Below are 26,573 nucleotides of genomic sequence, written 5' to 3'. Positions count from 1 at the left end.
TGGAGCAGCTGATAGGCCCAGCCCTCTGAGGAGGGAGCCGCCTTGGGAAGGTCAGAGAGCAGGGCTCCCCATGGCCGGGCAGGACCCCAGGCAGTCTTATTGCCTCTGTTTGTGCCTCAGCTTCTAACTGGTTTTAAATGAGAGCAGAGCCCTTTGCATTTCTGAATTTCCCATATCAGCCGAAGGCAGAACGCTTGTCAAAAATAGGAACTAATAAGCCACAGAAGGACTGAGAAAGACGTTATACTGTTGAATTTCAGGGCTCCCTCGCCAATGCCCAGGTTCTCAGTCCAGCTGTCTCTGTCCCCACATCACTCTTCCCTGTTTTGTCCTGCATGGATTGTGTCAGGCTGATCTTCCGTGCCCCACTGCCCAGAGTAGCCACGGCCGGGCCTGGCAGAGCCGTGGCCTGCACTGGGGGCTGCTCAGCCAGATGGGAGGACCTCTCCCCTCTCCTGTAACTTGGAGCACAGGATTCGGCCTCCCTTTGACTCCCTGCTAGGTGGAGACTGGCTTGTGGAAGGGAGTGTGCCTGGCACACAGTTGAAAGAGACCCTTCTTGGCCCAGAGGAGCCCGTCTGAGACGACACAGAACCAAGCAGAGGGTGGACATCTCTGCCTGGAGTGACAGGACATGCTGAGAAGGCCGTGGTGTTGGAGGGATCCTGGGGGGATGGATGACCTAAGGACTAATGAGGAAAGTCCTGGAGGGGAGCCCTGGGGGTGCAGACTTGTCTGGAAACTGGCCCCATTTAGCAGGAGCTTAGGGATGCTTACGGAGCCCTGGTAGAGCAATGGCTTAAGCGTTGGGCTACTCAACACAAGGTTGGTGGTTCAAACCCACCAGCCACTATGTGGGAGAAAGGGGAAGCTGTCTGCTCCCATGAAGATGTACGGAAACCCCAAGAAGCCGTCTATTCTGTGCCCTTTGGGGTCACCATGAGCCGGAATCCACGCGCTGGCAGTGGGTCTGGCTTTTGGTTTTAGGCCGGTTGGGAGGTGCCGTGGAGTAATGACGGCTGCCAGCAAGGTCTCTAGTTCAAAAGCACGCCACTCAGACAAGGCTTTTCCTCCATCCAGAGTGACAGTCTCGGACACCCACAGGGGCAGTTCTGCGCTGGCCTGGAGGGTCACTGTGAGACAGAATGGACTGGGTGGCAGGGAGAGCACGTGGGCGCGTTGGAGATAGCAGGAGGGGAGGGCTCAAGATGGGATGTTGGGCCTTAAAGAAGCACTCAGGTGTTTGCACTTGATTGAACAGGAAATCGGGAGCCATCCACATGACTGAGCTTGTGGGGGGATGGGGTGGCCCCACAGGGGCTCTGCTTTCAGGAGATTAATCCAGCAGCAGTGTGTGGTGTGCCCAGAGACAGGAAGGCCAGCAAGAGGTGAGGCTTTCAGAGGGAAGGGGGTGGGGAGGAGGAGGTGGTATGTCAGCAACAGAATCCACAGAATCCAGCCCTGATTAAGGGGGTGGAATGGAAAGGAGGGGTTAAAAGACACTTCAAGAAGAATTATAGAAATCCGATTAAGGGCTCCTTAATTCAAGTAGCATTCAGTCTGCTCAAAGTCTCAGTATTTTTCTAAGAATAAACTGCAGGATTGCGGTTCATTTCAGCCATGGGCCCAGGAGCATCAGTTTGTGTTTCTGCCCAAGGGTCCACAAGTAGTAACTAGGCCCCGCTTTTTCAAATTTTCTTTTAATCTGGCAATTATTGTTAAAGATGAAATTATTAGCGTTTCTAAATTCATAAAATTGCTCTGAGTCAGAATTGACCCGACTGCAGGGGGTTTTGGTTTCAATCCGGTTTTGATTTCTCAACCATTAGTATAGGGGTAGACTGCGGAGGCATCCAGCTCCCGAGGCTACAGCATGCGAGCAAACAGACGGAGCCCCTGCTGTGCCCACAGAGAGCTCATTCCAGAGGGAACCAGACAAGGACATGCTGATAAGGAGTGGTGGCCATGAGGGGTCTGGAGGAAAGAAACCAGGGAGGCTGAGTGTAGGTGGGCCTGGTGGAGCTGTGGTTCTAAACATGGAAGACCCCCCACCGAGAAGTCATCACTGGAGCCCAGACCTAAGCCAGGCAGGAGTCTCACCATGACTCGTGTCATGTGACCAGGGGTACCCATAGAGGAGAGTGGCCGTGTGCGCTGGGAGCCCAACCCAGGCTGACCGGAGGAGGGTGGAGCTGACCTTGGACAGTGCTTAGAGGATGCAGGGAGGAATCTACCCCTTGCTGGAGTCCTGTGCACACGTCCCCAGGGACTTGGTCAGGGGTGCCGTGCACCCTGTCAGAGGAGCTTGGGGTGGGTGGGAGGATGGGGATTATCTGTTCCAGCCCAGCAAGCTACTAAGCGAACCTCTGAGCCCTGCGACGTCCCTTGCTGTGTCTAGAATCGGCAGGAACGGTGTGACCCAGGAAGGCGCCGGCATCACAGAGGCCGTGCGTCCCACGGATGCTGGCGTCTCAGGTTGGTTAGCCAGCCTGTCACGGGGACTCGGCCTGCCACGGCTATTGTCTTATAGAAAGATCAAAGTGCCAGCAGTGAGACTCACTGCCATCGAGGCGATGCTGACTCATAGAGACCCCATAGGACAGGATCGAAACTGAGTTTCTGAGACGAATTCCCACAGAGTATAACGGCTTGTCTTCCAGGCTTTCACAAAATGAATACGTAGAAACAAGCCTGTAGCCGCTGAAGCAGTGCCAGCTCCCAGCAGCCCCACGTGGATCCGAGTAGAACTGTGCTTCCTGGGGCTCTCAGATGGGCTGGGGTTTGGAAAGGAGACAGCCAGGCCTTTCTTTCGAGGTGCCTCTCGGTGGAACTCCAGCTGACACCTTTGCACCACCCAGGGACCAGACAGAAGGCATAGCAGGGGGGCAGCAGAGCACTGTCACGGCTACTTTCCAATAAGAGGAGCCCTGGTGGCGTAGCGGTGAGGCATTAGGCTGCTAACCTCCAGGTCAGCAGTTTGAAACTGCCAGCCACTCCATGGGAGAACGATGAGGCTTTCTACTCCTGAAAGAATTAGTCTTGGAAACCCACAGAGAGAGTTCTACCCTGTCCTGTAGGGTTGCTATGAATCCTAATGGACTCAACTGCAGTGATTTTACTTTTGTTTTTAATGATCATATAATGAAATTTATAGACAGTGGCCTATCTACATACTCAAACTCACTGTTATAGAGCTGATTCTGAATTATCACAACCCTATTAGGGTTTCCAAGGCTGTAAAGCTATTATGTATACACAATTTATATATATATATAATACATACATGTATATCATGCATATATATGTGTATATGTATGTATGTATGACTCAAAGGTCACTTAAAACTAAAATATTGGGAAGTGCACAGCGTTAGTCACATGTCACCTTGGACACAGGATGCGGTGCAGGCTTGCCAACACAGAGACCATGCAGAGAACCATGGCCCCAGGCTACATTACCTGTGGGGGGCCAGGGTCCAAGACGGGGAACAGTTCTTGGCAGCATTCCAAACAAAAGGACAGCCTAAATTGGCTTCTGTCGTCACTACATTTTAGTGGGTGAAATTATGCAAAAGGTGCTTTACATACAAGACAGGTGTTGTCCCTGTGGCTGGCGTGTGCTCCTTATAGAGAAAGTCAGTTTTGACTCACGGTGACCCTGTAGGACAGGGCAGAACTGCCCCAAAGGAGATTTGCAGGGCTGTAATCTTTACAGAAGCGACTGCCACAGTTTTGTCCCTCGGAGGGGCTGGTGGGTGTAACCACAGACCTTTGGGTTCCTCTGTCGGGCACTTCAGCACTGTGGCACCAGGGGTCACGTCAGCTGGGTGGTTGTGGTCCCATGCTGTCGAAACATGGGACATTATTAAAGTGCAGGGGGCGGGGCTGGGGCTCCTCGGCTGTGTGGGCCTGCTTAGCATCGTTGGTCTCTACACCAAGCCAGGCTGACAGACACCTTTCACTCATGAGCCCCAAACCAGTGCCACCATGTCATCTACCCCTCATGCAACCTCCGTGTGCCAGAGCAGAACCAACCTCCCGGGAGTGGCCAGTGACTGGTTTTTCTGAGCCAGGCCTTTCTTCTGAGGCCTCCACCCGTCCCAGGAGCAGGCCAAGGCGTTAACTCGGAGCCCGGAGAGCTCTGTTCTGTTGTGCTGGTCCCACAGGGCTCTTCAGTGGCTAAGTTTCTTAATGGTTTACCTTTTTCCAGGAGCCAACAGACTGCAAATGTTCTTTCTTCTTTCGGCAGGTGCTTTTGTTCCCCAACAAAACATGTGCTGCTGTTCCCAGAAAGGGCGCTTTCTTAGAGCATTGTGACAAAATACAAAAGACGAGTTTTGCATATATCAAGAAACCACTTTGAACTTTGGTCTTTTGCTTTAGGTGCGATCTAAGCTGCCATTTCTGAAGTGTGGCGGCATCCCGCCTGTCAGTCTGCCTGGCTGTGCAGTCTCACTCATGAGCACGGTCGGGCGTGGTTCATTACTGTCATGCCAGCTCGAAGGAACACATTGCTTTACGCTCGCTGGCCCTCACCCGCCTCCCACCGCAGCCCTGTGCCCACCACCCTCGGTGGCAGGAGCCCACCCAAGCCCTCAGAGACCTCCTCCTGCTGGTGGGCTTCCTGTCCCGGCAGCCTGCAGTGTTGGACAAGCTCTGTCCTTCTGCAAGGACCCCTCCCCCTGGGTCATCTCCGTGACTCCCACCAGTGGGAGAGCTCCTCCTCTCCTGGGACTGCTGCCTCTGCCACGGCATTTCCTGCTTGTTCCCGGGACTGTTTACAGTGTTCTTCCTTTTGGATTCTCAGCTCCTTGACAATGGGCCTCACACTCTAGTGCCCGCCACCCATAGGTGCTCAGGGGCTGAGGCACCTGGTCCTGCTGACTGGCCGTCTCGCGGGACCGTGAGAGACACATGCAACCCTCTTTCCTCCTTGGGATGTGCCATCTGGCTGGGGTGCCCAGGCCCCTCAGGTTCCGGTTCCAGGTTTCTCTCCACTCCTTGCCCCCTTCCGTCTCCGAGGCAGGGTGTGCACCCTGGAAGAGGTGGCGTTACCTTGGAAAAACATGGTGGAAGCCACGACACTGTGTGAATCGCTGTGGCTTCCACTCTTGTGAGGAGTTCCCTAGGCTGAGAGGTGCTTGGGCTCAGCCACATCATTGAGCTGTCTTTCCCCCTCACTGGCATTCCTCCATCATCATCATCATCATCATCGCTGTGCCATTTGGTCTGTTGATTATTCAAAACAGCTTTTTACTGGTTCTTTTTCATGTAGCTTTCTGCCCCATGCTTGGGCCTTCAACACTTTGGCAACCAGTGTCTGCTCTTCAATAAGGAAGTGCTCTTGATCTGGTCACGGCCACCGTTAGTGCACATGGGCCGCCACAGGCCCTGCTGGCATGGCTGGCTGGTTGGTTTTGGAAAACCGCACCTCGAGTCTCACAGCTCAGACCCCCAAAGTCAACCTGAGTACACCCTGCATGCAGATTTGCGTGCTTGACCAATCGTCTGGGCAGAAAGGCAAACTATTCTATTTCCAGGGGTTCAGGACAGCCGAATTTTGTTAGAGGCCATATTATAGAACAGTTATGACTGTCCATCAGACGCTGGGCCATTTTGAATGCCTCTATACAAGAAGATGGAAGGAAAACACAGGAGCCCTGGGGATGTAGTACTGACTCATCTGTCTGCTAGCTGCAAGATCAGCAATCCGCCACCACCAGCCACTACAAGACAGAAAGACAGGACTTTCGACTCTTGTGAAGAGTTAGTCTGAGAAACTCACAGGGGCAGTTCTACCCTGTCCTATAGGGTCGCTATGAGTCAGCATCGACTCAATGGCAGTGAGTTTGAGGGCTTTTTGATTTGTTTACCGTAACAAAAACAATTGGTCAACATCCAACCATTTTAAGAGGTAGCAAATCATCAAGAACCAATGGTGCTGAAAGAAGTCGTTCAAGGTCACTGAAGATGTTAGTGAAAAGCAGGGCCCCTGGAATTGATGGAATCCCAGTGGAAATGTTTGAATGAGCCGATGAGGCTCTGGAAGCATTCACTCATAGATGCCAAGGAATTTGGAAGACCTGGCCTATGGACTGGAAGAGATCCATGTTTGTACCTGTTTCCAAAGAATGTGAAAATTATCCAACAACATCAATATCACATGCAGGTAAAACTTTGTTGATGGTCGCTCCGCCATGGTTGCTGTAGTGCCTCAGGGAACTGCCAGGAGCTGGAGCCAAATGCAGGAGAGGACATGGCATGAAGGAGCTCACTGCTGAAAGCAGACAGGTCTACCAGGAAGATAGTTACTTGTGTTTTATCGGCTATGCCGTGACGTTGACTGTGATCTTAACAACCTCTGGATGGCCTTGAGGAGAACGGGAATTCCAGAACACAATTGTTCTCACGTGAAACTTATACATGGACCAGTAGAACAAGGGAGTACTGCATGGTTTAAAATCAGGAGAGGTTTGCATCAAGAGTCTATCATTTTACCCAGTTTATTCAAATCTCGATGCTAAGCAACTAATCTGAGAAGCTGGACCACATGAAGAAGAACATGGCATTCGGACCGGAGGCGGGCTTATTAACAAGCTGTGGTATGCAGATAACACAGCCTTGCTTGCTGAAATTGAGGAGGACTTGAAGCCCTTGCTGATAAAGATGGAAGACTGCAGCCTTCATTGTGGATTGCAATGTGATATAAGGAAAATCAGAATCCTCACAACTGGACCAAAGATGACATCATGATAGAGCAAAGATGGAAGTCGTCAAGAATTCCATCGCTGGATCCACCACTAATGCTCATGGAAGCAGCGGTTAAGAAATCAAACAATGCACTGCATTGGACAGATCTGCCCAAGATCTCGTTAACATGTGGAAGGCCCAGGCTGTTACTTTGAGGACAGATCTGTGCCTGACCCCTGCCATAGTATGTCCAGTCGCCTCACATGCATGTGAAAGTTGGACAGTGAGTAAGGAAGACCAAAGAAGAAGCCATGCATTTGAATTGTAGTGCTGGCGAAGACTATTGAAAGTACCTTGAACTACCAAAAGAACCAACAAATCTGTCATGGAAGAAGTTCAAGAAAAAGCCTCCTTAGAATGGAGGTCCTCTATCAGGAGACACCAGTCCCTGGAAGAGGCTGTCATGCTTGGTGAAGTGAGGAGGTGAAGTCGAGGGGATGGATTGGCCAGGTGGCTGCACGGATGGGCTCACCATAGCAATTGTGAGGCTGGTGCAGGACCAGAGGGTGAGGCAGAGTCCACTGGATGATACTCGATGACCACTAACAACGTCCCTAGAAAGGTCCATTCCTTCGTGAGTGATTAGAATCTTCCATTTGTGCTTTTAGGTCTGAGTTCCTCCTGACAACTGAGATGCAAAGAGAACCCAGCGCCTTATTCCGAGCCACTTGTTTAGATGGCTGCTTCCGCTTGGTCTTCTTCGCCAAACCCGTGGGTCACATCTTGTGACCTGTAGAGCTCGCCTTGCATGGGAACTTGCCGTTTTCCTTCCCAGTTCTGATGAGCTTTGGAGTCTGAGGAGCTTTTGATTAGTGTCTCTTTTAAAATGCTCTTGGGAACTGAATTCAGAAGACTATATGAGACTTTCTACCGTATAACTTGGGACTACCAGTTTTACTGGGACATGGGGCTTTGCAGAACGGCACACCTCTCTGGAGGGAAGAAATGAGCTGCCATTGGGAAGAGAAAATGAAAACTTAAATACAGGAAACGTCTGAAGTGTTGAAGTTTTGAGGTTAAGAAAGTGATTGAATGGTCTCTACCAATGATTTCTCCCAAACACAGTATTTTCCCTTTAACCGTGTTCTAGAGGAAAAGACAGTTGTTTACTGCATTCAGGCTACACCTTTCTCATTTCACTGGTACCTGTGAGCCAGGCTTAAAATCTCCACCCGATTTCTCACTCTTTTTCATGTTTCTTTTCCACTTTGTTCACCCTGTTGAGCATTAGTCATCCTGATTGTTTTTTCTCCTCCACGGCTGACCTTGCACTGGGGTGACGGCACCGCCGTCCTCATTTCCCTTTGTGGCTCCTTCAGGTCTCCTTCCCCGTTCACTCTGTGCCCTGACGCCTGTCTGTCCAACCGTCCTTCGCCGTAACTCGTGTGACATTTCTCTCTGTCTCTGAAGCCCTCCAGCTGTACACACCACGAGGTAACGCTTTAAGACTCCTTCTGCACCGTCTCAGTGCCTCGGGCTCCCCGGTTTGTGCTGCTGCTCACCGGGAGCGCTGCACATCATGCACAGATGTCTTCATCCCCACACGCAAGGCTCGGCCCTTCCTGCGTCTTGCCTGTCTTGCCGCGTCCATACTCCAGGCCAGCCATCTTTAGGAAGTTGTTTCTTCCCCGAGGACTGCCCCCCCTTCCACTCATCCCCCACCTGGGAAATCCCGCAGAGCCTGTGGTATGGTGGGCACATTTTTGTTGTTCGTTATAGACGTTTCAAGTTGGTTAGCTTTATAAGCTCTTGTGTTTATTCCACCTGGCAGGCTGACAGTAGATGCCTGACTTGCCCATTGGAGACGTGGATGGTAAATCTCACCCAGTGTTAATGGTTGTTGAGTTGGTAAGCCCCTCCTTGGGAAGAAAAAGCCTTGTCTATTTGGCGTGTGCAGACCCTTAAAAAGGAGTCTAAAGCAGCTGAGGGTTCCTTTGGTGTGTGGGGGGGTGGTATCTAACTTTTTGTGAATTTGTAAGAAGTGATGCTTGACATTGAGCAGTTCATACCCATGTTGTCTCAGTGCGCCCACTGCAGTCCCCTCAGCGTCCCAGTTCGAAAGACCAACCAGAATCCTTCAAATGCCCGGGCGAAGCAGGCACTAGCCCACGCACCGTGCCCTTCTTGGCAGGTGGTCATGGAAGGGGCTGGTTTAGGGACTTGGGCTGTGCCATGACTTCTCACTTGTGCCCAGAGAAGTCTCCCAGCCAGCAGGGAAGCTGGCGGGCAGTGCCTAGTAGGCAGAGACCCAACAGGTGGGTGCGCTTCAGAAAGCTGAGCGATGTGGAGGAGGAGGGCGGTGAGACAAGCGTCCATCTAGATGCCGCGGCTGGGAAGTCTGTGTTCCAGAGCTATCAGCCGTCATCTGGAGAAGGGAATGATCTTGTCCGGGTCCTCGAGCCCCAGTCAAATGAGCAACCTGTTCCCGTGGCTTCTGTAATCAAAGGGATCTCATTCTTCCTACGTCCAAGAAACTCTCACCAGAGCAGCCTCCAGAGAGAACACGGGGGCCTGGGCTCCGCTTTGGAGCCGCTATTGACATTGTGGTTGGTTTCATCAAAGACACCGGGCTCGGTTCAGTTTGGCTTGGCTTGGTTTTCAGTTTGGCTGGCTGACCGCCCACTTGTCCCCTGGCCCTCACTGCTCCTGACCACCTGTGTGGGAGAAGGCTGGTCCTGGCCCTTGTCTAGATGTCCCTCCAGCCTCTCTGTGAGCTGCTCCCAGCCTCTCATGGGATCAGGCTGGTCTGGTTTTACACAGCCGTTGAGTGAAGGAGGGACAGACCTGCCATGTCCACCTAATGGAAAGACAGCCCGTGAGCAGCTTCTCCGCGCTACTGTGGCCGCTGCTTTTGCTCACGAGCATGCCCTTTCCCCTGGTAACTTCCATCTGGGAAGATGCCCACATGCACAAAAGCAGCAGGAATGGCGGCCCAAAATGCTCACGGAGCGGGCGCTGGGCTTCCGTGGCCGTCCACGGGTGGCACTCACTTCCCCCGTGTGGTTGTGAGGCGAATGCCACCTCACTGCATCCACAAATGGAAATACATTTCAAATGTGCGCGAGCAGAGAGTTCGGTGCCTCCTCAGTGCGTGCTGGCTCTCGTCACGCCGGGTCAGTGTGGAGACGTCCTTCTCATTAGGCAAATGCCCTTCAATGGCTCTCCCACACACAGGATTAAATCGCCCAAATGACCGACCGACTGGCTTTCGTTCCACAGACAGTATGACCTGTTAGGTACATGGAGGAGCGCAGACCTGGGCTGTGGTTGCACAGACGTACCTCCGACCCCGCGGTCAGCTCATGGAAGCTTTATGCCTTCTGGGTATATTTCACATTGCTAATCAGCAAAACATGGGTGCTTGCCCTTCAAGGGTCAAACAATTCAATCCAGTCCCCCAGATGTGTGAGAGCCAGAGAGGACACATGCAGTTAAGTCCCCGCCCCTTGAGAAATGCTGCCAGGGCTGCTTTAAGTAGATGCCAAGGGCCGTGGGCGGTCAACTCCTGAGACCACGGAGACAAGAGACATTTGACGTGGCACCAAAGGACAAAGGGATTAAGGCAGATGGAGATGGGACAAGTAGAGGGGACCACAGAGGCCAGCATGAAAGCTTGAGGTGACCTGGGAAGAGGGGTGTCTGAGAGGGAGGCATGGAGACTTGGGTTCGGGTTTTGGAGGAGTGTCAAGGGGCCCCGCCCAGAGCCCCACTGAGCACTCCCAGGGGCTTGGCGAGCTGCTTGACATCTTTGTGGACACCATGGTGCTGTTCAGTCAGCGTCAGGTACCATGGGAACTGCTGGCTTGAACGAGTCACCTTTTCTACCTTAGACAGGGCTGCATGACTTCTATTTAATTTTTTAAAACTTTGTGGTGAGTCAGGTGAAAGTTTACAGAAAAGATCAGTTCGTATTCAACAAGTCGTACTCCTTGGTTTCCACTCCTCCGTTGCAGTCCCTCAGTGTACCATCATGTGCTCCATTGCCTGCTGGTTCTTCCTGTTTCTTGTTTTCTCGACCTCTGGTGGTGGTTGTTGGGTACAGGCTGCCCTTTGGATCTGAAATTGTTGGTTATTACAACCGGGCATGAGTTCAAGTCCAGAAGGGCTGCATTTCTCTAAACGAGATCATCTCTGTACAGAGCTGGGCTTTGGAGATTGCTGTATTCAAACCTACCTCCTCAGCTCTGCGGAATGGTGGTGATGAGGATGGTGTGTCCAATCTGATCATGAGATGGAGAAGTGGTGCAGTAGCCAGCAGTGGACAGACCCCATGGATCACTGTTCAGTTCTTTAAGAAGGAAATCAACAGTTTCTTTCCATGTATGTGTAGTTGTGGTGTTGTTTTTAATTGCTAGTTGTTAGGTTCTAAATACTTTTTTGGGGGGAGTGTAAATCTGGTGTAGGGGTTTACATTTCAGATCATCAACTTTGCATTCAGCAGTTTAATCTGATAATCAACACCCCCCACCCCCATATTTACCCCTCACCCATTCCTTGCTTTCTCTTCTCCCTCAGTGGACCACTATCTTCTGATCCACCCAAGTCAACACCTGTCTGTTGCTTTCGCTTCTCCCTCTTGGCAGGGACCAAAGTCATTCAATTCCCTCTGGTATGAAGGCCCTTATCTTGTTTTATTTTTCACATAGTTTCCCCCTTATAACAGTGGTCTTATATAATATTTATGACTGACTAATTTTTAAAATCATTTTATTGGGGGCTTATACAATTCTTACCACAATCCATACATCCATCCATTGTGTCAAGAACATATGTACATTTGTTGCCATCATAATTCTCTAAACATTTGCCTTCTACTTGAGCCCTTACTATCTGTTGCTCATTTTCCCCCTCCCTCTCCACTCCCCCTACCTCATGAACCCTTCATCATTCATAAATTATTATTATTTTGTCATATGTTACACTGTTCGATGTCCCCCCCTGCCTTCTTCTCTGCTGTCCATCCCCCAGGGAGACTGACTAATTTTAATAAGCATGATGTTCTTTGGGTCTCTCCCTGGGGACCCAAATGCTTATTAAGGTATTGAGACCTACCTATTAAATACATGGAACTGTTAGGGACTACTTTTGGCTGAGAACTCTGTGGACAAAACAGACATGAAACTCTTAAGAACATCTGACTTAGGCTACAGAGATGGTAGGCAGAGGTGTGAGTCATTGTAGGATTTTTAGGTGGGAGAAAGACAATGAGCAGATTGGCCTTTATCAAGCCACCTCAGGTAGTGGGCGGAGGGTGTGTCTAGGTGGGTAGAGATCTGAGACGGGTAGCTGGTGAAGAGACGACCAGTGAATCAGTGGGAATAGCCTCACTGGTAGTGGTGAAGGAGATGAGAGGGCGGACTGGGAGTCTGAGGCATGCCGAACGGTTGAGTTGTATACCACTAAGCAGCTCGGTGACTGGCAGAGGGGAAGGATTAAGAAAAGGGAAGAGTGAAGGACAACTCCTAGGTTCCCGGTTGTGTGACTGGCTGGCTGGAAGTGGGGCCAGCCAGGTACCCCGGGGGAGGTAAAAGGAGGGCGAGGGTCTAGGCCGAGGGAGGAGTACTTTGCCAGGTGCCATGTAGCCATCATCAGGATTTGGAAATGCCGGTTAGCTTTGGTCACCAGAAGTTGATGGTAGAAGGTGTGATCCTGTCCTGAAAGTGGGAGCAGAAGAAGGCAGGGGGTGGGAAGGGTGAACAGAGGGCTCAGAGCAGTGGTTTTCCAGGACGAGTCCATTCAGAATCACCGAGCATGGATTGAAAAAGCAGATCCCTGGTGATGCCCACAGGATCGGTTTCCTGGGGGAAGGACCTGGGAATCCGTAATTGAAAGACTGTCCAGGAGCTCTCTTACCATTGCTAGTGGAAACAGAGACTGTCTTGGGAACCGTTTGGCAATTTCTTATAAATTCAAATGTAAAAAGAGATGACTAAACCATCCAATTCCTAAGAATTTTCCCAAGGGAAATGAAACCATAGACCTGTGTAAAGACTTGTGATTTATAGCAGCCTTCCCCCGCACCTCAATAGTCCCAAACTAGAAACAACCCAAATGTCTGTCAGTAGCTAAAGAGATAAGCTACTGGTGCCAAAGCCATGCAGTGAAACACTGTTCACACACACAGTAAAGACTGAACGGCGACACACCCAACGGTATGGATGAGTTTGTCAGGCACCAAGAGTCTCCCCTTGTGAGTCCATCTTGTGAAATGTTACAGCCCACAGAACCAGTATTTTACCAGGGGCTGCCTGGAATGGGGATTGGAGGCATTGGCTCTGAAGGAGCATGAGAAGATATTTGGGGGTGCGAGTGCCCTGTATCTTGATTGTGAGGGTGACTCCATGGGAGTTTATGATGGTCGAGATTCAGGAAACTACAGCCGAAACATGCGTGCAGTTGGGAGGGAAAGGGTAGCAAGTTCAAGAGAGAGGGGTGATCCAGGGGGCAGAGGGCGCTGGCCAACGGAGAAGGAGTTGTTGCAGATCCTTGGAGACACGGGGCTCCACCTGGGAGCTCTCGAGATGAGTGGACCAAACCACCGCCTTGGGGCGCAGCTGTCCGTAGATGTAGGGTGGCCTCCATGATGGTTGTAGCGGTTTTTGCCAGCAGCGTTCTCAGCCAGCAGCTTGGCTGGAGGAAAGGGCGTGCTAGAGGGGCCCTGGGCGAAGGGCAGATGAATCCATCAGCTGGATGCTTAGACGTGCTCAGCAACGGATAGCCACTCTGCGCAGGAGGGGAACCAGGAAAGAAATGCATGTTCACTGGTTGCCCCGGTCAACAGATGCACTGAGCACCTACTAGGTGCCAGGAACTACTTTAGATCTAGGGCGATCACAGATGACAAAAGACAGACCCCTCCCTCATAGGACTTACGGTGCTTTGAGTCAGCCATCAAATAATACAAACTGCATACTACTTTAGAGAAAGATTGAACAGGGAAGAGGGATAGGAAATCCTGGGGGCAGGAGATGGCTTGGAAGATCGCATGGAAAGGAATGATAGCATTGATCCCAAGGCGGAGAGGAGAGGAGAAAATGGACTTGTGGCAGCAGAAACAGCCAGTGCAAAGGCCCTGAGGCAGGAACAGGCTCTGTGGTACTTAAAGCATAGGGGGGTGGGGGTGGGGAAGGTAGTCACAGATTGTCAGAGGAGGCAGGAAATGGAAGTTTATGTGGGATTTGTAGGCCACTGTAAGAGCTTTGGTCTTTACTGAGTGCGATAGGAAGCCACCAAAGGATATTACGTGACAGGCATAATCTGACTTAAATCTTTAAAAGGATCAGACTTCTGTGTCTGAGCACAAATAGGTAATCCTTATTTAATCCACATAGAGATGCCCCATGAAGGAGACGCTGTCTGGTTTCTCTCTTTCCCCCCCATCATTGGTGAGGAAATTGAGGCTCAGAGAGAGGAGGTAACTTTGCAGAGATCGTCTTACTGGTCATTGGCGGGGTTGAGGCCCGACATTAGGTTTCTCTGCTCCCAAAGACCACTCCTTCCAGGAGAAAAGGAAAGCTGTGAGCAAGGAGAGTCCCAGTGCTGCTGAAGGAATCCTGGGAACAGGACGCAGACTGCTGCCCGTCGCCGGAGGAGCCCACAGTGTTTGACAAGGATTGGATATGTTGGGGGGAAACGCGTTCATGGTGTTCTTTGAGGCTTGGATCTCTTCTCGCAGAAAAGTGGCCGTGCTCACCAGACAGGGTCGGCAGACGAGGTCAGCGTGGAGGGCATGACTCTGGGCAAGTAGGGGGGTGGGGTGCCAGCAGGACGTGAGTGGAAAGGCCCCGTGGGTCCCCAGAGAGAAGAGCTTGGGAGACGGAGACCTCAAGTGTGCTTCCCAGAGGGCGAGCCTGGACGTGTCCTCTTTGTGTTCCCGGAGGGGGAGGGAGAGGGAGAGAGAGAGAGAGAGAGAGAATCACCAGGCAGCCCAGGGCCGCCGTTGCTCCAAGGAGGGAGCTTCAGGGGAAGAGGTGAGCCACACCCAGTGAGGGGAGGCTGCTTCCTGGGAGGCCTTTTGGGGCCACTGTAAGATGCATGTGGGCGCATGGGTCAAGCCCACATGGCGTTTGGGTGTGAGGCACGAGGTCCGCAGCTCAGCAAGGGAGCAGCAGATCCCTAGGTGGTTGAAGGGCCCATGCAGAGGCACCTCCAGAGAAAGCCCTGGTGCTCGACTTTGTAAAAGCAGCCTTGGCAGCCCATGGAGCACAGTCCTGGCGGCCACACACACGGGTCAGCCTGCCGCGGAGTCCACCCAGCAGTGCTGGTTAGCTGTTACCAAGGGGGGCTGGACAACACGGGGTCTGGAGAGGACGGGGGCAAGGATGACGTAACGCCCTCTCCAGGTTTCACCTCTCTGGACTTGGCCAAAGGAAAGGTGGGGGAGTCTATTTCGAGTCACTTCTGTCTTGGGATCCAAAGGAGAAGGGAGTAGCACGAAGCGATACCAGCACGTGTCCCGTGTGTCACTCAGCTGGTTTCTCCAGGTTTAAAGGTGGTGACATTTCACTAAGAGGATGGAGACTGGCCATGACTGTCCTGGTGAGAAGTCAGCAAGGCTATTCCGTCCCATTGCTCCTGGAGAGGGCAAATGTCGATTCTCGTGCTAACCCCTTGTGTCTGTCCGGAGCCCTGGAGGTGCCAGGGGTTAAGCATTAACCCAAGGCTGGCAGTTCAAACCCACTAGCCACTCTGAGGGAGAAGGATGAGGCTCTTTGCTCCCATCAAGACTTAAAGTCTAGGGAACCTCCAAAGAGCACATCCGTGGACTGTCCCACATGGGTGCCCTGAGTCACGGTGGGCACAGCCACTACTCGGTGGTCTCCTACTTAACCCGTTCCTGACACCTTTGCCTTTACTCTGCATCTTTAAGGGAATAACACCATTCTTTTCTCCCTAGAAGTGAAGCAGCAGTGTGCAGTGCCTGAGGGACAGGTTCAAACTGCCCCTGGGGGGTTCTGAGACACTAATCTTTACAGGAGCAGAAAGCCTCCTCTTTCTCCGTCTCCGTGTAGGGTGATGTCTTTTGCGGCCGCATCTGTTTATGACCGTACAGCTAGTTAACTCTTTCTGGTCTTTAAGTCTGTAGCTGACAGCTTCAAAACAAAACGAAACAACAACAACCAAGAACCTTGTCTGATGGTGGTTCCGTCATCATCAGAAGCAATCACTTTGTTATGTTGGGCTTTTATTGCATGTGTTCAGCTGGTGCTGGGTTTTTATTAGCTTTGTTTTGTTTTGTGGGTTTACCATGCATTTTTATCAGGAACCTTTTTGATTGTGGCAGAGTCCCAGCCTCTGTGAAATCATGGTAAACTGAGTCCCCAAGCTCCCATATCTCAACTTGAGCTGTTATCAGCAGTTGGCACCCAGACCTTTTATTTTTCTCCTTGTTGCTGAAGTCCGCTAAAGCAGATCTCAGGCTTAGCTGACTCCTTAAGGACAAACCCTACAGATAAGACCCTCATCCCTTCCCCTTCTGCAGCTTACCTGGCCTGCATCCCGGCAGACACTCATTCTGGGTGTCTTATTTGACCCAGTGCCAAGAAAACCGTGGCTCTTAGGCACAGGTGTGCTTCTCCCAGGGCCCTCCCTGTCCACGGTGGCCATAAGTGGAGCCTCCTGATTTGAACCCGAGGCCCCAGGGTCAGGAGGAGTCCACACCAGCGGGCAGATACAGTGCTGCCAGGATGAGCTTCCGGACTGGAGTCTGCCTCCTGCTGGTCCCGGGGCCTCCTTTCTGGCAGCTGCTGGGAGATGGCCACGTCGCCTTTGGTGTGCAGCTGGAACGAGTGAGAGGGCTGCTGTCCTCCCTGCCCACGTGCCTCCCTGGCTCCCATGCTTGGGGCCGCGCTGAGGCAACCGGGTGGCAAGAGCACCTCACCTCGTCTGTTTCAGCCGGATGCACGCCGTGTGCTTTTGTTTCCTGTCTGTTGCGTCAGGCTGTTTGTGAGAGCGTCCTGAGAGGTGATTAATGGGAGAGAGAGCATATGCTTACAGACTGCCAGTTCCAGCGCTGCTTCCGAAAGCTTTTGGGGGCTGGTAGATTATTTGTTTATTGCCCACAGACCACACATGGTACGTGGACTTCTGTTCCGAGGTCACGTGGCAGCAGGGTCATTAAAGCAAAGTCAACATACAATAAAGCCGGAAACACTTTCCTGCATCCAGGGATCCGGAGCGACTCGGGTGCTGGGTGGCCACTGTTCCCGTAAGCAGAGCTTGTGCCCCCGGGGCCTCTGTGGAGAGGATCTGATTACATTGTTTGCTACCTTTGTCCCCCCAGCTTGGCTACACACGGATGTCACCCAGCGCTTGGATGGTTGGAAATCCTTCATTCCCGTGCGGTTTAATATGTATTACGTGGAACTTCCGTGCTGATGTTCACACTTGCACGTGTGCGCATACACAGGCCACATACCCTGCACCCCCACAGGATCAGGATCTTCTGGATTTATGCCCAGGAGACGGAGGGAGGGAGGGAGAGATGCTGGTGTTTGTGACTGCTGTGACTAGAAACTGGACCTGGTGTAGTGGTTACGGGTTGGGCTGTGATCCCCAAGGTCAGCAGTTCAAAATCACCAGCTACTGACTGGGAGAAACACCGGGCTTTCTACTCCCAGAGTTACAGAGACGCACAGGGTGTTCTTGGTCCTGTAGGGTCACTATGAGTCAGCAGTTCATTTGGTTGGTTTGTTTAGAGCAAAAGCTCCCTCCCCCACCCCCAGCCCCAACCCCCAATTGCCAGCTCTTGTAGAAATTTTGAGAACTGCCAAACCCAAACCAAACTCATTGCCATCGAGTAGATTCTGCCTGGTGGCATCGTGGTTACAAGTCGGGCTGCTAACCGCCAGGCCAGTAGTTCCTTGGGAGAAAGAGGAGGCTTGCTGTCTACACGGGTGAAAGTTAACAGTCTGGGAATTCCAGGGGGCAGTTCTACCCTGGCCAGCAGGATCTCTGAATCGGAATCTACTCGCAGCAGTGAGTTGCTAGGTACCCTGGTGTCCGAGTGGCTTTGGGGCTGCCTGTCGCCCTGCAGGAGAAAGACGAGGGTCCTGCTCCCATGAAGAGTGACAGCCCTGAAACCCACTCTGCCCTCCAGGGTTGCTCTGCGATGAGGATAGCAGTCTCACTTCCAACAAAGATCACGCAGCCAGCCCTGTGGCTTCCCCTCTGTGTGCACTGAAAGCCCTGGAGTCGCACTCATACGTCGTACGTCACACAAAGCCGCACGTCTGCAGTGCCTGCGTCTGTTTTGTTTGTTTCTTGTTTTAGGTAGATATCTTATTTATTTCATTTCAAGTTTTCCCGAAGAGTCAGGATTAACATCAAATTATTAAGGTGCTAATAATTTCAAATAAATAAAACAAAAATCTTTACAATCGGTCCGTCATGATAAAAGGGAAAAGATACTGAAGCTGTTGAGTATTTCATTTTACTTGGGTCCACCATCGATAACCATGGAAGCAGCATTTAAGAAGACAAATGATTTATCTCATTGGGCAAGTGGGGGGGGGGGCGGGGGACAGAAACCTCTTTGAAGTGTTAAAAAGCAGATGTCACTTTGAAGACTAAGGTATACCTAACCCAAGTCATAGTATTTATTTTATTTTATTGGGGGCTATTACAACTCTTATCACAATCCATACATATATCCATTTTGTCAAACACATCTTTGCATATGTTGTCATCATCTTTTTCAAAACATTTTCTTTCTACTTAAGCCCCTGGCATCAGCTCCTCCTTTTCCCCTTCCTTCCCCCACACCTCCCTAACAATCTATCCAAAATTTTTTTTCATGTTTAATATATACTGTTGTCCCATTTCACCCACCTTCTGCTGTCTGTCCCCCTGGGATGGGGGCCACATGTCAATCATTGTGATCAGTTCCCCTCATTTACACCACCCCCCGACACACACACCTTACCCTCCTAGAATCACTGCTCACTTTATTGGTCCTGAGGAGTTTCTCTGTTCTGGATTCCCTTTCTTTCAAACTCTTATCTACACCATTGGTATGGTAGAGTTGGGGTCATGGTAGTGGAGAAACTAGAACTAGAGGAAAGTTGTGTGTTTTATCGGTGCTATACTTCACCCTGACTTCCTTATGGCCTGAACTGAAGGTGTGTCCAATTGACTACTGATGGGCTTTGGTTCTCCACTCTGCCCTCCCCCTCATTCCCATTGATAAGCTTTTTGTTTGTTTTGGGTCTTTGATGCCTGATACCTGATCCCATGGACACCTCATGATCACACAGGCTGGTGTGCTTCTTCCATGTGGGCTTTGTTGCTTCTGAGCTAGCTGGCTGCTTGTTTATCTTCAAGCCTTTAAGACCCCAGGCACAATATCTTTTGATAGCTGGGCACCATCAGTTTTCTTCACCACGTTTGCTTATGCACCCGTTTGTCTTCAGCGATCCTGTCAGGGAAGGTGAACATGACAGAGTGCCGTGTTAGTAGAACAAATTGTTCTTGCCTGAGGGAGCACTTGAGTGGAGGCCCAGTGTCCATCTGCTACCGTAATACTTTATAAATATATGTACATAGCTCTATTCCTGTCATTGTATATAAATGTATTTACATATATACGTGCCTGTGTATAGACCACTACAACTGCCTTGTGCCTCCCAGTTCTTTCCTCTGTTTCCTTTGACTTTCCTCCCGTCTCACTACCATGTTTGGCCTCCCTTCGAATTTTGGTAATTCCTCTCGGCTACATTGCCGTTGATCGAGCCGCACCCCCAAGCATCCTACGCCCTCCTCACCATCAGTTTTAGGTCACTTGTTCTTCCCTTGTCCGTGGGTGTGTTGGCACCCCCCTCCTTTTCCCCCATCTCTCCCTCTCCCGTATTCCCCCCAATCATCAGTCCCATTGTTCTCTCCTCCGCATGGTTCATCCGGCCTATCTTGTCCAGATAGACATGCATAGACAATAATACACACAAAAACAAAGCGGAGCAAAACATTAAAAAAGAAGACCAAAAATAAATCAACAGCTAATACAACAAAACAAAATTTAAAAAAATAAATAGAAAAAGAAAAACCAACAGCAGAAACTGAAAAGCCCTGAGTGGTTCCAGGTCTGTCTGCTGACCGGCCCCCAGGTCCACCTTTGGCATTCCTCAGGGACTTGGTTGCTTTTCTCCCCTCATGTTCACACCATGTGGTGGAGTCAGGTCGGACACATCTCCCACACCGTGTCCCCAGTGCTGTCCCCCTTAGCACTCCGTGTAAGGGGGGGACACGTCCTGTCTTGTGATGGGGCCGGCCCTGTGATCCCCTCTGAGCCTTGGCTGCTCTGAGCCGAAATACTGTCCTCGAGGCTTGGTGGGCCGGACTGTGTTCCACTCTCTTCTTCCCTCTTCGTTTGCTCCTGTTCAGACGCACCCCACTTCCTGAGCTGCAGCTTCAGTGCTGTCCTCTGAAGCGCATTCCTCTGGGGCAGGGGGTGCTCACTTGCAGTGTTTTTTTCTGGAATAGAGAAGCATGAAGACTTATGCGTTTCAAAGCGGTGGAAGTGGCCACACTAGAAGTCAGCCGTAGTATTAAGCGTGCAGGCCATCCCGGGTGCCCTAGCGGATTATGTGTTGGCTGCTAACTGCAGGGTCGGTGAATTGAAACCACTAGCCACTCCTCAGGAGAAAGACGGGCTTTCTACAGCCTTAGAAACCCGTGGGGCAGTTCTCCTCTGTCCGCTGGGGTCACTAAGAGTTGGACTAATCCACCCCGTGGTAGTGAGTTTTGAGTCAGTCAGCATCTTAGTACAAAAGCCGGTTTCTATAGCTTATATTATTCTTAAACTAGGTTTTCTAGAAATAGAACTGATAGATCAAAGTGAATCCAAGAAATAAATATTTAAAGGCTTTATCATTTCTACATTGTGGCCCCAAAGGTATGTATCCATTTACCACGCAATCAAATTCTCATCAGCCAGAAAAATGATGGCTCTTATGCCTAGTTTCCTACCGGGAAGAGCTGGTACCACTCCAGGCTTAGATTCGTCTGTGCTGGATCAGATGGTGATGCTGTGACCCACGGTCTGCCAGACTTTCTCTACTGTGAGCTGTGACTGTCGCCGCACATTGCACACCAGCTGTTCCCTTCTGCTCGCAGCCTGATCCCCGGTCTCCACCACAGCCATGAGCACTTACAGTTGTGTCTTGGTGCATGTGCATTTCCTGAAGTGCCTTCACCTACATTCTTCCACCCAGGTCGCTCTTGGTTATAAGGACCACCTGTGACTTGGTCCAGGATGCCCCCTAGTCGCCCTGCTGTTTTAGAACCTGTCTGATGATGACTTTGTTGTTTTTTCTTCGCAGATCCAGTCCTCCAGGTTCCGACACACGTGGAAGAGTAAGTGTTTGAATTTGCTTCAGCACACCCCTTTAAGGCATCTTATTCATTCTGTCGACATCCACAAAGCTAGTTGGAAGAGTTCAGATATGCCTAAGTGTAGGCATAACACAGTACATGTAGTCTTATCGGTAGTGTGTTAGAAGTCTGTGGTGGGGAGGGGCGGTCAGTTCCTTAAGAGAGAGAGAGAGAGAGAGAGAGAACAACAGTACAAAAAAGAAAAAACCTTATTCGACAATGAAACGATTAAAAGCAACAACAACCTGATTCGAGATGAAATGTATGTTGAGTTTTGAGCTTAAACGTCCCCTAGCCCCCAAGAGGTGCTGAGTGTTGGCTCACTCTCCCTCGTCATGTGAGACCATGGAGAGGAAGCCAGCGTGGTGCCCGTTGGAGTGTGGCAGGAAGTGTGGCCTAAGTAGGGAAAGAGTCGGCAGGGGTTTCTGAGTGATCGTTTTAATCCAGACATGAGCAGGTCAGCCCTCCTACAGATGGCCACCTCGCCCCTGCTTTACGGGGGCTGCTGACCACAGGCCTCACTCCACCTTCTTGGCCAAGCCTCCCTGATGTTCAGCATCTTCCCCCACCCCCCTTTTTTTCTGGCCTCGAATTTAAAAAGGAACTTCCACTACAAAATGAAAGGTGGGTTTTCCGCTGATTTCCTTGCTGTGCTGTTACATGTAGCCGTCCTAGTTACGTGGAGGCTGGAAAGTCGACTGACTTCCTGCTCCCAGTCCACTCATCTTTTTGTCCTGAGTGCCTGGGCCAAGTGACGCTCGACTCTCCTGTGGCCTGGTGCTGGTTGTCCCCAGTCATGGATGGTATGCACCACTAGAGGGTCATCCTGTTTTTCGGTAGCCGGGAGAGAGAGAGAGCAGTGGATGGACCAGAACTCCCCAACCTCTTACAACCACCCCCTTTGATAGTGTGTTCTGCACCCTGGGCTGTGACCGATCATTGATACTTACTGCTTAACTTCCAGGCCGGCATTCCTCCCAGATCCCAATGATGGCAGCCTGTATACCCTCGGGGGCAAGAACAATGAAGGCCTGACGGTGGGTGTCTTTAAGTGTCCTTAGTTGCTTTGTCCACTCCGTATGCTCTAGACCAGTGGTCCTGGACAGTGCCTGCATGTGGAGGTCATCTGGGTCCCTAAACACAATTTGGAGGTTCTGGTTGGGTAGTCTGCCTGCCGTGGGGCCTGGGCACCAGCATGTTTTCAGAGCTTTCAAATGTGAACCAGAATTCAGAAGCACTGAGCTGGGCCAGCGGTTTCTTGTGGCCTAACCAACACCCTGCAGAGAGATGTCATGCCTCCTCCTTCCAGTGACCAGGTTCCCTCTGACCAATGAGCCACAAATGGAAAGGTAGGCACATATTCACGGGGACTTCAAAAAGCTCCTGGAAGAATTCTGTTATCTTTTAATTCCATGTTTCCACGAAATTTTGAAGCTCCCCTTCTTGGTGGAAAACCTGTTCCCCCAGCATATAATCCCTTGGGAAGAAGGCATGGATAGTGTCTCTGTCTGTCTGTCTGTCTCTGTCTGTCTCTGTCTCTGTCTCTCTCTCTCTCTCTCTCTCTCACACACACACACTCACTCACACACACACACACATGAGAGAATCTAGATCTGTGGTTCTCAACTGCAGTGACCTGGGGAACACACACACAAAATGCTAAAGCCAGATCCGGATCCCAGGAGTCACAATCTAATTGATCCAGGTTAGGAAACTTCAAAAAGTCTTCCAAGAGAAGAAAGGTTGGAAACAGATCCGCACGTGGGGTCACCTGTTGATGAGAACGATGACCCTGCAGGCGGGGGAGAAAGTGGACTTCTCAGCAAGGTGAGCCACTGGGCGTGTATGTGTCAAACCAACACCCTGACCACACCTGGCTCATACCACACCCCACGCAGCTCCAGATAGATTTTGCAGATCTACAGGTGAAATGGGAAACAATGAAGTTCTAAGGACAAAGGAACAGAGCATCTTCGCAACCTCTGAGTAGGTAAAGATGTCTTAAACAGGACCCATACACGCACACCGAGGGCGGGGCAGCGGGGGAGGACAATACCATAAAGGAGAAAATGTATATATTTGGATTATAATAAAATCGACAACTTCTCTTCACTAAAAGAGACCATTAAGAGAGTAAAAAGTAGACCACAAAGTCTTCACAACACATGGGAGTATCCAACGTGGGATTCATAGGCCTATTCCGATTCATATTTCTATTACAGCTCATGAAAGACATAGACAACCCAATGGAGAAGTGGCGAAAGAGGACCTGCGCAGGGTTGACAAATGCACTAAAAGGCCCTGAGCTTTATTAGCCACAGGAGATGTAGAATAAGGTCCCGGGCCTTCTCGCCCCTGCGATGGCGGAAATGAAAACGAGTGAGAGGACCAGAAGCCTGCTTGCCGGTGGGAGTACGAATTGATACAACCAGTGTGGAAAATGGTCTGGCCGTATCTGCGAAGGCCTTTTTGACCCAGGAGTCCCCTCTGACCCCATAGTGAGATGAACTGACAAGGGCTGCAGCAAGGCAGAGTGGGGCTGGGGGAGGCAGGACCAGGCACCGTGCGGCAGCCCGCTGGACACAGCAAGGTCGCCATGAGTCAGCATCAGCAGTGTCACCTCACAGCACCCATTCCCTCCTAGGATGTCCACCAGAGAACATGCACCAGAACACCTCACAAGTCGCCCTATGAAAAAGTAGGAACTACTCAAGTGCCCAGCAGCAGCAGACTGGGCAGAGAGATAGATGGTGGAGTGGTCACCAATGGAATACTGCACAGCAATGAAAAAGGACGGGTTAATATCACAAACCTAACATTGAGCAAAACTGGCTACATGCTCGCTGATTCGTTTATATAAAGCACAGAAATGCGAAGAACTACTCTCTTCAGTCTTGAAGTTCAGGATAATGGCTACCTGAGGGGCCATGGCTGGAGGAAGGAGAGAAAGGGCTCTTAGGCTGGAAGTGCTCTGTTTCTTCATCCGAACTCGGGTTACCTGGAGATGCTCACTTGGTGAAAACCACCTGAGCAGAACCCTTGAGCAAGCTTTTCTGTTTGTGTACAATCCGCCCGTAGAAAATTTGGAAAAACCTAAAAGATCAGCCCCATGTCTGACCCGAGAAGGGCAGGCCAGAGCAGCAAGCTTTGGAGTTGAGACCTATGGACAGCTGCCTCCCAAAGGTCTCTGGCTGGCACTCTCGGCTACTGACTGAAAGGACCATGATTTGAATTCACCCAGAGGTGCCTGCTCTCAAACACAACGACCTTGGAAACCCGGGGGGCACAGTCCCACGCTGCACGCCGAGGGTCACCACCAGTCGGAATCCACTCCATGGCACTTGGCTTGTTGGGTTTGTTTTCCTACTTGGAGACACCCCCTCACCCCAACATGTACAGCTCCCCCAAGTTGAGGGTTAGTATTTCCAGACACAACGAGTCCCGAGTTAGGCCTTGAGGGAGACTTCTAGCAGCTCAACAAGGACTTCTAGCAGCTCAACACCGGGCTTCAGAGGGGAAGGTTTGCCCCTGCCCTCCGCATCTCAAACACCTGGAACAACCCCCGCCCCCCCCCCCTCCTTACAGCTCCTCTGTGACAGCTTCCCTTCCAAGGCTTAGGTCAAATGCCGAGTGAGGGGGATAGCTGAGTCATTGACTTCTCTGCTTTATTTTGGTTTGTTTGTTAAATACTTTTACTGGGGGCTCTTACATCTCTTATCACAATCCATATATTCATCCATTGTGTCAAGCACATTTGTACATTTGTTGCCATCATCATTTCCTTTCTACTTGAGACCTTGGTATCAATTCCTCATTTCTCCTCCCCCACCTCCCCTCCCTCCCTCATGAACCCTTGATGAGTTATAGATTATTATTTTCATATCTTACATCATCCTCTGTCACCCTTCACCCACTTTTCTGTTGTTCGTCCCCTTGGGAGGGGATTATATGTTGATCCTTGTGATGGATTCCCCCTTTCTCCCCCCACCTTCCCCTTATCTTCCTGGTATCTCTATTCTCATTGTTGGCCCTGAGGGCTTTATCTATCCTGGATTCCCTATGTTGCAGGTTCTTATCAGTAGCAGTGTGCATGTTCTGATCTAATCCAATTTGTAAGGTAGAATTGAGGTCATGATAGTTGGGGGGAGGAAGCATTAAAGAAGTAGAGGAAAGTTGTGTGTTTCATCGGTGCTATAATGCACCCTGACTGGCTCGTCTCTGCCCTGTGACCTCTCTGTGAGGGGATGTCCAATTGTCTACAGATAGGCATGAAGTCTCCACTCCATGCCCCCCCACTCCAAATCACCTTGGGTATGGTTTTATCCTGGATCTTAGATGCCTGATACCTGATCCCATCGATACCTCATGATCACACAGGCTGATGTGCTTCTTCCATATGGACTTTGTTGCTTCTCAGCTAGATGGCCACTTGTTTATCTTCAAGCCTTTAAGAACCCAGATACCATATCTTTTGATAGCTGGGCACCCTCAGCTTTGCTTACCACATTTGCTTATGCACCCATTTTGTCTTCAGAAATTGTGTCAGGAAGGTGAGCATCACATAATGCTGGATTGTTAGAACAAAGTGTTCTTGTGTTGAGGAAGTACTTGAATCAAGACCCAATATCCATCTGCTACCTTAATTCTTAATATATAGATATGAGTACATAAATCTATTTCCCTCTTGTTATATATAAATATATTTACATATGTACATGCCTGCATTTAGAACTCTATACATGTCCTTTGCCTCCTGGTTCTTTCCTCTATTTCCTTTTACTTTCCTCTTGTCCCACCATCGTGTTTGGCCTTCATTCAGGTTTAGTAATTCCTTGCTGTTACGTTGCCCTTGATCAAGCCCCACTAGGCATCCTACGCCTTTCTCTCCATCGACTTTAGTTCGCTTGTCATTCCCCCTTGTCCCTGGGCTGGTTTCCCCCCTCCCCCTTCCTTTCTCCCATCTCTCCTTGCCCTGTATCCCCCTCCCCACCAAATGTTGGTTCCATTGTTTTTGTCTCTGAATTGTTTATCCCACCTATCTTATCCAGATAGTAATGCAGAGACATTAATAAGCACAAAAACCAGGAAAAGCCAAACAAAGCAGCAAAGGAAAACAAAACCAACAAAAACAACAACGACAAAAACAAAATAATAAAAAGAAAGCCAATGACAAAGAAGGAAGAGCCTACACATAGTTCCAGGTCTGTTTGTTGACCTTTTGGAGCATTTTTCAGTCGAGTCTGCTGGGGTGCCACACTCTGCCTCCAACGTTTATTTTTGGTCTTCCCTGGGGATTTCATCACTTTTCTCTGTTGCATGACCTTGGTGTTTCGCCCCGGTGTGATGGGGGTCACACTGGGCACACTTCCCGCATTGTCTCCAGTGTTGTCCCCCATCGCGCTATGGGTCAGTGAGGGGCGTCGTGTGTCGTGGTGGGGCCGGCCCTATGGCCCTGTC

The 26,573-nt window shown here is 50.7% G+C and overlaps 1 protein-coding gene across 2 annotated transcripts in view; it reads left to right on the top strand.

Annotated features, from left to right (window-relative positions):
* Positions 1–26,573, top strand: part of ERN1 (endoplasmic reticulum to nucleus signaling 1) — an 88,213-nt gene that overhangs the window by 33,237 nt on the left and 28,403 nt on the right. Inside the window, exons 3-4 of one of the 2 annotated variants that reach the window (XM_075562076.1) lie at positions 21,065–21,098; positions 22,081–22,153. In XM_075562076.1, coding sequence (XP_075418191.1) covers positions 21,065–21,098; positions 22,081–22,153 — 107 coding nt within the window. Of the gene's footprint in view, positions 1–21,064; positions 21,099–22,080; positions 22,154–26,573 lie in introns of those variants that run through there. The other variant, XM_075562077.1, reaches the window with a different exon arrangement.

Source organism: Tenrec ecaudatus, chromosome 10, assembly GCF_050624435.1.
Source record: "Tenrec ecaudatus isolate mTenEca1 chromosome 10, mTenEca1.hap1, whole genome shotgun sequence".
NCBI classification, from domain to species: Eukaryota; Metazoa; Chordata; class Mammalia; order Afrosoricida; family Tenrecidae; genus Tenrec; species Tenrec ecaudatus.
The sequence above is the reverse complement of the archived record's forward strand: the minus strand, read 5'-3'. Positions and strand labels throughout refer to the sequence as shown.